General features: G+C 39.1%; 1 protein-coding gene across 1 annotated transcript in view; it reads left to right on the top strand.

Annotated features, from left to right (window-relative positions):
* LOC124775849 overlaps positions 1-12,501 on the top strand; it is a 116,149-nt gene that overhangs the window by 44,883 nt on the left and 58,765 nt on the right. The window contains exons 7-8 of the mRNA XM_047250687.1: positions 1,180-1,304; positions 6,979-7,119. Coding sequence (XP_047106643.1) covers positions 1,180-1,304; positions 6,979-7,119 — 266 coding nt within the window. The remainder of the gene's footprint in view (positions 1-1,179; positions 1,305-6,978; positions 7,120-12,501) is intronic.

Below are 12,501 nucleotides of genomic sequence, written 5' to 3'. Positions count from 1 at the left end.
TCTTCCAAACCAGCCTGATTAAATTTCTCTTTTAACTGTGCATGCTATTGCATTTCACAGCATTCCGTTTGCAAATGTTCAAGTAGTGAACTTACGTCTATGGAGAATGGCATAGCAAATACAGAAAAAAAAGCAGACAATGTTTCCATAAATTGCCACTTGGGTGGTATTCAACATACCTGCACATTCATTCAAAGCCAGAAAATAAAATATAAACTCAGATGCAACTTTTTAAAAATTATCTTCAATTTATCTTTCAATTTCATCCACACATCTAGTAATAGTTTGACAAGACAGGCTTATTTTTTAAAAATCCGTTCGCTTTCACATAGCATGTTGACTCTGAATTTGCCCTTGTAAATGTCTGCTGTTGAGCTGAAAGTTCCCTTTTTAAGTCATTTATCTGGTCTTTTTGACATTGTCCCTTGTACTTATCAAACTTAAGTGCATGTTTAGTCTCATAATGCCATTTGTACGTATGGTATGTGAAGTTCAGAATCAAATATCAGGTACCTAAATTAATTTGATGCTACTGTCGAAAATTCGCTACAAAATCCTCTTTAAAGTGTGCAGCTGTTAGTGACAAATGTAGAACTAAGTGTCTGGTGTCAAGTATATGAAACTATTTAAAAGAAACAGTTTCTCCTGGAAGCCTGTATTTTATAGAACAATAATTTATATTCAATGATTTAGCAGTAATCTAGTCATACAGAAAAGAGGATAGATTTCTTTTAAGAAAATCCAAGTGCACTGAGGGCAGCTAGAAAAGAAAAATTACAGAAAGTAATTTAGATAACAATAATTTGTTCACTTGGGAAATTAAGTTCAGGGTAAAGCTTTACACATCTGCCTAACTTCTTTCATTCTTAACAAAATATATATTTATTATCTTAATTAAAACCACTGAGTACTGTGTAGGAGTTAGTATGCACTAATGATTATGCTATCATGCATCTTTGTTGAGAAAAGAAAGAAGAAAAAGATAGTGAATTCAGTTCTTTTGAGAACTCTGAAAAACGTACGTATTCTTGAGACTTGCTGCTTTTTGTTGCATGATGATTTAACAGACCACATCAGTGACTCAGTGCCTTGTTTTTGAAAGTTATTATTCAGGAATGTAATTTATCTTTCATAGACAATGCTTGTAGTTTTCTAAGTGTGTTCTCATCTATGTTACAGACGTGGATGAAGGAAGTGATAGCTTACAAGAGCTTGAAATGAGAGTGCAAACATCTGATCATATAGTCCTAAGGCAGCAGCGAGAGATATCAGAGCTTCAAGCACTATGCACAACCTTGCAGAGGGTAAGCTTTACATGGAGACATGAATTAACAGCGAGTGATAGGCAGGGGTCATCAGTGACTTTAGAGATTGAGAAACACTTGAGTAAATTTAACAAGGAAGTGGTACTTACAGTATAAAATGACACGTGATTATTAATAATTGATAATAAAGGGCAACATCAACATGAATGAATATATATATATTTTGTGTATGTATGTGTGTGTGTTTTAATAGTCGTTACAGGGGTTGGACAAAGACATGGACACACCATGAGAAATGCATTCTTTTGAACATAAATGCAAATGCTAGACAAGCCTGCTGGTTGCACTGTTGTATTGACCATGAATGGCACCTGTGCAGTGTCCTCAGCATGTTACAAGTGTCATCTGTGGTCAGAGCAATGTTCTGTATTGTTGTGAGTGCATTATGTCAGAGCTAAGTGAATTCGAACATGGGCAAATTGTTTCTCCCTATATGGTGGGTGTTTCCATAACCAAGATGGTTGAAGTAATTTGTTTTTCAAGTGGCCCTATATTAAAGATTTATATTGCATGCAGGGAACATGGAAAACATCATGTGCTAAGTCACAATGCAGATGAAATTGTGTGTCAAGTGACCATGACAGACAGTCATGAAGAGAATTGTGATGATAAATAAGAGAATGGCAGCTGCAAGAGTCACTGCAGAACTGTATGTCACACTCGCCAACCCTATTAGGACTGAAACAAAATGATTGGAACTCCATAAACAGGAAGTTGTAGCAAAATCTGGAATTTCAAAACCGTCTGTGATTATGGACGCACATAGCAGGGAAAGGTGGTGCTGAAGTCACAAAACCTGGACTGTGGAGCAATGGAAGAAAATAATTTGGTCAGATGAGTCTTGTTTCACACTGTTTCCAACTTCTGGCTGAGTTTACATCCCAAGAGTGAAATATGGTGGCTGTTCACACAACTTTCTTCATCCAGGACTAGTTTTCTGAGCCCGAGGATGAATTGTCGCATATGCACTGGCCACCAAAGTCATCAGCTCTCAATATTACTTAGCCTTTGTGGTTCACTTTGGAGAGAAAAGTATTTGATTGCTATCTACATCCATCATTGTGATCCAAACTTACCACAAGTTTGCAGCAAGAATGATATAAGACCTATACAGGACCTGTATTTATCCATCCCACAAGGACTAGAAGCTATTTTGAATGCCAACGATTTTCCCACATCGTATTAGGCATTTGTTATTTTTTCCGCCCCTAAATTGCTTCATCTGCAGTGACATGATTCACTTCCCCCAAGTGTGAATAACATATTGCCTTAATTATAATTATTTAAGAAGAATGCTAGTGACCAATATGAAGACTCCCTCCACAAATATCTTGTGAAAGGTATTACAAGGCTTTTTGAGACATTGTCTATCTAGAATGAATTTTCACTCTGCAGCGGGGTGTGCACTGAAACTTCCTAAAACCGTATGCCGGACACTCAAACACAGTCCGAAGTTTGAGTCTCAGTCCAGCACACAGTTTTAATCTGCCAGGAATTTTACATTGTCTATCAATTAAAAAATTAATCAACAGACTGTAGACTTTCTTGGCATATGCTACTGGGGAAAAGCTCTTGGATTTCCAGCTGAGTGGTCATTTTAAAATACTGTGACATTTGGAAGAGTGTCATCATACCTGTGGGGATTCAACCAGTGAGACTCCCCAACACATCTCTGACTATTGAGTGGTGCTGATTTACGATACATAAGGTAGTGAACTCTAATGAGTGGATTTATTTCATATCTTATTGGACCCTCTGTACCTGAGTTCCCACATTGGTGACCCATGACTCCTGCACTGGGTCCTATTTCCTCACTTTACTACCAAACTGGTTACCGCGCAGTGACAATGCAGGCATAATCATATTCTGCCTCTTTGCATTCACATGAATTGACAGTAAATTTCCTGCATCCTTGTTTTACATACCATGCTACAGTATAGAACATTCATGTACAATGCAACAAACTGTGTTCAAACCTGAAACAATAACACAGTTGTGTAGTGTACCGACCACATGGTGCATCTGCAGTATCTCACCCTCCATTCGTGTGCAAGAAATGGCTCATTTAGATATGGAGTATATAGCTGATATGTTTTGCTCTTCGCAACAGTGCTTTCAACACTCTCCATGGGGCTGAAATTCAGGTATGAAGTGTCAGTACAGTTCCAGATGTAGACATGCTATCCAACTAGTTAGACAGTGTGCTCTTATTGATGCTTTTGTTTTGACCGCACTGTGTTTGGACAGTAAACATTTTCACGATTGTGCCTTCTAATCGGTTTAAAAGTGCTCAAATGCTACTTTTTGCCCTACTATTGTGAACAATTGATAGTGTGTCATTGACACTGTCAACAGTGACAGCCATCTAGCTTCGTCACAACCTCCACTTGCCTCTTGTGATGGCAAGAATTTGAACTCACACAAATGCATCCAAACATCATCAATCATGACGTCCTTGTCACCATGCCATTCAAGCTGGTTGATGTATCATGGCTCCGCCCAAATGCTGCTGAAGAAGCCAGCATCCCCTCCCTGCCATGGCAGTCAGCTGTGAAGTCATGCCTTCATCTGAATAACAATGATACTATGCAATTTGATCTGATTACCATCTCGTGAGGGGATGACATTTTCCTACAGCTGGTGTCAGATGACATAACAACGTGTTGCATGGTGGACACTGATCTCCTACCAGGCACCACATGTCTGAGCTGTTTCCACCAGTGTTTCAGCTCTTCCGCACACAAGTTCCTAGGGCTGTGCACACTTTGCCACCTTGTTGTGTGCCCCACAGCACACACACTGAACCACAGGTGTTACCCAAGGTGCACATACCAGATATGACATCATCCTCAACATAATCGTCCTGCAGCATTTGCACTTCCTGGAGAAAAATGTTATTGCACTGACAAGATGTTACAGTAGTAGCACAGTTTCTCCAACATCCAGTGGGCAACTTGTTACACACCAGAAGCCACCTTCACAACATCTGTTCCCTCCAGAATGACTGAAACAGCTGCATGACCAAGTCATGGCATACAATTTGCTGCTTTGAAGTAGCCCTTATTGCGATCTGCTGCCTCTGTCATAGTTATGAAATGTCAAACTGATGACTCATACCCTACGATTCTCTCTGCCGGTTTACTGAGGACTAGAGCTGTGTTATGTTAGGATGTTTGGTACATGACATTGTGCATACATAGTGTAAACAAAATAGTGAGGTCTAATGTATGGATCCATGTCATATCCCCACCTGGCCATACCTGAGTTGCTACATCCTCATCATCTTTGCCAGAAGTTATAGTGTTTTAAAACTGCCACCTGCCTGGAAACTTGAAAACTTTTCATTGCTGTCACTATAATGTTCCTTTTTGGCATGCTAGTGTCCAAGGCATCACAGATTCAGATTTAGCATTGGAAGAAAGCTATGTGGACTCTTGCTGTGTATGTCAAATCTTAGATTCAGTGGCACAATTTAGTATCACAGAAAGTAGAATCTTCAACAAACACTATTTATATACACATTACATTGATTTATTATCTTTTGCTTTATTACTCCCTACTGTTAACTTCTTCTTGTATCACTGCAGGTCATTGTTGTTGTTGTTGTTATAACAAGTGATTATAACATCAACATGTTATAATCACTTCATTACATTGCAATTTTCACATAGGATGGATGATATCTCCAACAAGGCACTAAAAATTGTCACCTTATAGTACATTATGGTTTTGTCCCATAATTAAAGTCCATTTTCCTGGATAGATTGAAATATGCCATTTTTAGGCCACTCTACAAGAAAGGTGACTCCATATATGTCAATAACTGTTATCCAGTATCACTCCTTACATCCTTTTTTCAAATTTTTGAGAAGGGAATGTGTTCCAGTGTTGCCACCCACCAGTGTAGTAATATGGTACTTACCCACTCATAGTTTGGATTTCAAAAGGGCCACTCTACTGACTCAGCTATTTATACATTTACTGAGTACATAATAAAATATTTAAATGATAAAATATCACTATTTGGGTCTTCTGTGACTCACCAAAGACATTTTATTGTGTCAGTCATAATATTGCATTAATGAATTTAAGTTTTTATGGAATACATAGTTCAGCTCATCCTTTGTTTATTTCTCATTTAAGAAACAGAATGCAGTAAGTTTCCCTAGGCTGTTTGAGTAGTACAAAGAGGGAATAAAATCATCTGCATTGGTAGAAATAACAATGGAAATCCCACAAGGTTTGGTCACTGGTCCACTACTGTTCTTGCTCTGTCTTAATGACCTACCATTTTATTTGCCTCAAGAGGCAGAATTAGCCCTGTTTGCACAGATGGGCTAGCTTTAAAAATTATCCAGTTTTGTATAGTAAAAATATCCCATCTCCAGTTAACCTAGTATAGGAACTTCTAAGTTCTTTGGTGTACATATTGCTGAAAATGTAAAGTGAAAAAACCATATATCAGACCTGCTAATAGTATGAATTTGTTTGCTTTTGCCATAAGAATAACTGCCCTTTTTAGGGACATGGAAGTCAGGAAGTTAGCATATTTTGCACATTTCTATTCACTGATGTGTTATAGGATGATACTTATACAAAAGGTATTCATTGCAAGAAAGAAAGTAATTAGAATTGGGGTTCACTCAAGCATCTCTGTAAGTGCTGGGTATATTAACCACAGCCCCACAGTTTATTAATTCATGCATGAAATTTGTTGTCAGTAATCCATCTGAGTTTGAAATTGACAGAGATATTCACAAACACAACAGCAGAAGGAAAAATGATCTGTGTTACCCTTTAAAGAATCTATCTATGGCACAGAATGAGATGAAATATGCAGCTATGAAACTGTTTGACACACACACACACACACACACACACACACACACACACACACACACACACACACACACACACATTCTGTTGCCACATTCCATATCATAACCTTAATTTTGAATGTGATCAATGGAGCAAGTAATTAATCAACAGAGTTTAGATCTAGAATTATTTAGTCTCTTCTACAATAATTTTAAGGTGCCTATTAATTTTTGTAAATGGTTGTCTGGAGAAAACACATTGATGCTGGCTTTGTAAAGTATTCATATGCAGCAGAATGCACAATAGGAGAGCACTGTGGTATACAAGTACGGAAGACTATTAACAGCTGGATCTCACCCCATTTATATTTTGCTACAGTGTTAATCCCATTATCTGATAAGGGTTGTAAATGTCATTAGTCTGGCTAATAGAAAAGTGTAAACAAATAAATGAAGGCCATAAAAATCATGTTCCTTCTAAATGAGTGTTTGTGACTCTGAGGTACATTCATGTGTTTGTTGAGAGATTAAATTCTCTCATGAGCAGTACAATAATTGCACCTTGTTTGTCTTTGGCTATTAGTAGACGTGTCTTTGTTTCCCAGATGCGGGTAGCTAAATATGAAAGTTTGAGTTTTGAACTACTTTTACATTAACCTGGAAAATTAATTCATCCTTTATCATAAATTTATTATGAAATGACACCAACATATTATTTATTAGTAGAAATTGGTGACTGGTAGGAATAAGGGGACTCAAGACATTTCATGCTTATTGTAATTTGTGGTAAGACTAGAATAAAGAAGAGCAATATTGACTGCATTCCATTTCTTCAGGATCTGGACAAGAGCCTGGCAGCACAAAAGATGTTATTGCAACAACAACAAGATCAGGAGGCTGAATCTATGGAGCTTCAAGAATTCCTTCAGGCTGAAAAATCAACACTTGCTGAAGCCCTCCGTGAAGCAGAAAATGAGGTGTGTGATTCTTAAGTAACACAGATATAAATTGTGCAGATACATACATACATATATACATACTGTGTTTGTATGCCAGTTTTCAAAAGCAATCGAAAAATAAACAAAGTGGGCTAATTTTTTTAAAAATTAACGGTTTTTAGAGCCAAACACTTTTAATATTTTTGAAGTATTTTTCATATGTTGGAGTAGTTTGATATCATTGCATGACAAATGAAAATTTCATAGCAGTGTTCTCCATTCATATTTGAATGATTTAACACCATCTTTTCCCTTTACATGATTTAAAGAAGTGTACTGTTTATTTAAAGTAAAATTCGTTTAAACACTTGAACTCATGAGAGAACAAGTATGGCAGATTGATGTCTTATGTATTGTCAGCCATTCAAAGTGACCTCTGTAGATACTCTATCTATGAGCACCAAAAATTACTCTTACTGTCTGTTGAATTGAACTGGAAGTGTTATGGTAGAAACTGAAGTACAATATTATGGCTGCAATACTTGTAACAATGAGCTGTGCAGTGTTGTTGAAACAGTATGTGGTAGACACTATGCTAAATTACACATGCTGCATGAACTGTTAATATTTTCAGTAGATCAATCATTGGAATTTTCATTTAAAGTTCTCATCAGTGACCATATTCTACGTCTATGCTTTGCAAACCACTGTGAAGCACATGGCAGATGGTACTTCCCACTGTACTAGTAAATAGGACTTTTTCCTGCTCCATTAATACATGGATAGTGGAAAGAATGATTGCTTAAATGCCTCTGTGCATGCTGTAATTAGCCTGGCCATGTCTTTGTGACCTCTATGGGCAACATGTATTGGACTGGTAGTACAGGGTGATCAAGCCTTAATGCAACTACCTGGTGGGCATTTTAGTGCCCCACTAGCAGCCAGCAGGGAGTATATTTCACCTCTGCTGTGAGGCCTTTGTTTGTGTAGAATCATTGCACAGGTAGCATGTATCTGTTAGGTGACAGAATACAGTGTGTTGGGTGAAAGTGTTTCAATTGAAATGGTGAAATAGAAGTATTCTAGTTGCCAAAGAGTGCGTGAATGATTCCTACGTGTGTATAGAACCAGCATGTGCCATAAGGAGATCATTTTAAGAGGAATTTCCTGATCTTCAAGTCGCTAATCAGAGTATGAGTCATCGACAGATAAATGAATTTCCTGAAATGGGAAGTGTTCATGACAGGAACCATAGACAACCACATAAAGTACTCACAGAAGAAACTCTAGATAACATTGAGCGTGTTCTCAGAAGGTCTCCTAGAAAATCAGATCAGCATATTTCTCAGCAAATGGGAATCACCTGTGACTCTGTTCAAATGGCTGAAATGTTACTAAAGTTAGAGCCCTATAAAATAATTGCAGTGCAAGAACTTAAACCAGTTGACTCTGCAAAAAGATTACAGTTTGGTGAATGGATTCTGAATAGGGTGTGTGACATGAAATTGATCCTCATCTAGCTTTCTTTTCAGATCTCCACATTTCCCCGTAACTGGATATGTTAATTCACAAAATAACTATTACTGGAGCTCTGTGAAGCCTAATGTAATACATGAGGAATCCCTGCATGATAAAATAGGAGTGTGGTGTGCTATTAGTGGTGGGAGAATAATATGCCCTATTTTTTCAGGAACAATGAACAGTGAGGTACATATGTGGAAAATACTTTTCAGTCTTTCTTTGGCCAATTTACTTTGAGAGACTGTGCTTTTGTGACCTTTCGGCAGGACTCTGGCACAGCACATATAGACAACTTCTCATTACAGGAAATTTGTGGCATGTTTCAAGACCCGTGATGATTTGTGCTCTTCTTTATACAGGGTGTTACAAAAAGGTATGGCCAAACTTTCAGGAAACATTCCTCACACACAAATAAAGAAAATATGTTATGTGGACATGTGTCCAGAAACGCTTAATTTCCATGTTAGAGCTAATTTTAGTTTCGTCAGTATGTACTGTACTTCCTCGATTCACCACCAGTTGGCCCAATTGAAGGAAGGTAATGTTGACTTCGGAGCTTGTGTTGACATGCGACTCATTGCTCTACAGTACTAGCATCAAGCACATCAGTACGTAGCATCAACAGGTTAGTGTTCATCACGAATGTGGTTTTGCAGTCAGTGCAATGTTTACAAATGCGGAGTTAGCAGATGCCCATTTGATGTATGGATTAGCATGGGGCAATAGCCGTGGCATGGTACGTTTGTATTGAGACAGATTTCCAGAACGAAGGTGTCCCGACAGGAAGACGTTCGAAGCAATTGATCAGCGCCTTAGGGAGCACGGAACATTCCAGCCTATGACTCGCGACTGGGGAAGACCTAGAACGACGAGGACACCTGCAATGGACGAGGCAATTCTTCTTGCAGTTGGCGATAACCCTAATGTCAGTGTCAGAGAAGTTGCTGCTGTACAAGGTAACGTTGACCACGTCACTGTATGGAGAGTGCTATGGGAGAACCAGTTGTTTCCGTACCATGTACAGCGTGTGCAGGCACTATCAGCGGCTGATTGGCCTCCACGGGTACACTTCTGTGAATGGTTCATCCAACAATGTGTCAATCCTCATTTCAGTGCAAATGTTCTCTTTACAGATGAGGCTTCATTCCAATGTGATGAAATTGTAAATTTTCACAATCAACATGTGTGGGCTGATGAGAATCCGCACGCAATTGTGCAATCACGTCATCAACACAGATTTTCTGTGAACGTTTGGGCAGGCATTGTTGGTGATGTCTTGATTGGGCCCCATGTTCTTCCACCTACGCTCAATGGAGCACCTTATCATGATTTCATATGGGATACTCTACCTGTGCTGCTACAATATGTGCCTTTACAAGTACGGCACAACATGCGGTTCATGCACGATGGAGCTCCTGCATATTTCAGTCGAAGTGTTCGTACGCTTCTCAACAACAAATTCGGTGACCGAATTCCATGGCCTCCACGCTCTCCTGACCTCAACCCTCTTGACTTTCATTTATGGGGGCATTTGAAAGCTCTTGTCCGCACAACCCCGGTACCAAATGCAGAGACTCTTCGTGCTCATATTGTGGACGGCTGTGATACAATACGCCATTCTCCAGGGCTGCATCAGCGCATCAGGGATTCCATGCAACGGGGGGTGGATGCATGTATCCTCACTAATGGAGGACATTTTGAACATTTCCTGTAACAAAGTGTTTGAAGTCATGCTGGTACATTCTGTTGTTGTGTGTTTCCATTCCATGATTAATGTGATTTGAAGAGAAGTAATAAAATGAGCTCTAACATGGAAAGTAAGCATTTCCGGACACATGTCTACATAACATATTTTCTTTCTTTGTGTGTGAGGAATGTTTCCTGAAAGTTTGGCTGTACCTTTTTGTAACACCCTGTATATGTTCAATACAGGTCCCACAAGTGTATTGTGTGCAATTTTCTTTGTAGACTGCTTACATCAAATAGAAGCACAAATAGGAGAACTGGAGGAGCAAAATGGGTTTAGAGTGGGGATGCTCATGGACAGATGGCCTCGGAAATGCCACCCTAACTTGGCAATGGTTCTTGCTTGTGATGCTTTGAGAATTACTGATCTCATTTTGCTATAAGAGGATTTTTTAGTATTTGCTACATCAGTAGAACAGCATATTGAACACCTGTGACAGCTTTTTTGAGAGAATAGGACACAATTATTAACAAAACAAAGTGTACATTGGGAAAACATGAGGTTAAATTCCTGGGATACTAGGTCTCCACTGCAGGCCTGTCACCATTGCCCAAGTGAGTTGAAGCAGTACAACGCCACAACTTACAGTGAGCTTCATAGAGTTTTAGGCAGGTTGAACTTCTACCAATGTCACTTGCCTAAAATAGATGCCATACAAGAGTCACTTACATCATTATTCACCACCAAAAATATTATAGGAAATCATAAAATACCATTAACTCCAGATGTGGAAACAGCTTTTCAAGACCTAAAGAAACATCCATTGCATGCAACACTGCTGGGACACCCAAGATGGAGTCCCCTATGGCACTTACGGTAGATGCAAGCCAGATAGCAGTGGGAGCAGCACTGCAAAAAAGGGTGTTGGCAATTTTCTCTAAGAACTAGACTCAACAGCAACAAAAACTTAGTACCGTTGACTGCGAGTTACGTGCTATTTACTTCACTATCAAACATTTCTACCCATGTGTTGAAGAGAGACCTTTTGAAATTTTTATGAATCACAAACTGCTAGTGGTCATCTTTCAGTGGACACAGACCTCTTCAGTTCACCACATTAGTGCAGGCAGGTTGAGTATATTGCACAGTTCACAACTGATGTGCATCACATAGAATGAAAAGACAGCCTGGTTGCAGATTGCCTAGGCTATCTCAAAACACCAGCACAAAAGTTCACTGGTCAGAGTTGGCATCAAAGCAACAAGAAGATCCTAACTTGTGCCATCATATGTAGTAGCAGCAAACAGCATTGCAGCTCAAATGTGTACCTGCCCCAAACGTTCCTGATGGAATTTGGTGTGAAGAAGTGAAAGGGGAGAAATAACCCTAAATACGAGAACAATATTATTGAGAAATTTTTGAGTCACTACATAACCTAGCACACCCAGGAATCTGAGACAGCCAAGTTAGTCTCTGGTGAAGTCATGTCACCTGGCGTGCAAAAAGATTGTTGCATATTGGCATGTGCGCACCTGACATGCCAACATAACCAGATACACACATCTTCACACTTATTGCCCAGTTCCTGATACCATTGGCAAGATTTTTGCGTTTACATGTAGACATCACGGGACCATACTCTGCAGGAAAATGTCATTTGCTTCTCATTATTTACCATTTTACCAGCTGGCCAGAAGTCTTCATAATACAAGATGTATCTACTGAATTGGTTGCAAGAGCAGAGTGCTCTCACAGTTTCCCATATTTGGCTTACCAAAAGACATAACTACAGGTCACAGAAGGCAGTTTGCAAAACAACTTTTTAACAAATTTTTACTACCGAGCAGCTGCAATCTCCTCTGCAGTGTAATCTGCTATACTGCCAGCAGCAGAATGGTAGAACGGTTTCACTGCACACTTGAAACTGCCCTAATGAGTAGCTCATCTTGCGGTCTGAAGCCCTCTAGTTCTACAGGGATTAATGATGACAGTGAATGGGGACATTCAATGCTCTCCTCCTCCATAATTGGCCTACGACAAGCAGCTGAGGGTTCCAGGAGAACTGAGGACCATTTTCACAAACCTCTTCAGCTACAAAAAATAAAACTTTCAGAAAACACATTTTACTGACTTGTTTGAACAATATAAATTGCTGATGTCTTACAAAATTACATTGCCTAAATAAACTGTAGACACGTAATGCAGTGGTGGAA

This window comes from Schistocerca piceifrons, chromosome 1 (genome assembly GCF_021461385.2).
Source record: "Schistocerca piceifrons isolate TAMUIC-IGC-003096 chromosome 1, iqSchPice1.1, whole genome shotgun sequence".
Classification (NCBI taxonomy): domain Eukaryota; kingdom Metazoa; phylum Arthropoda; class Insecta; order Orthoptera; family Acrididae; genus Schistocerca; species Schistocerca piceifrons.
Note: the sequence above shows the minus strand (reverse complement) of the source record. Positions and strands in the feature narration are given on the sequence as shown.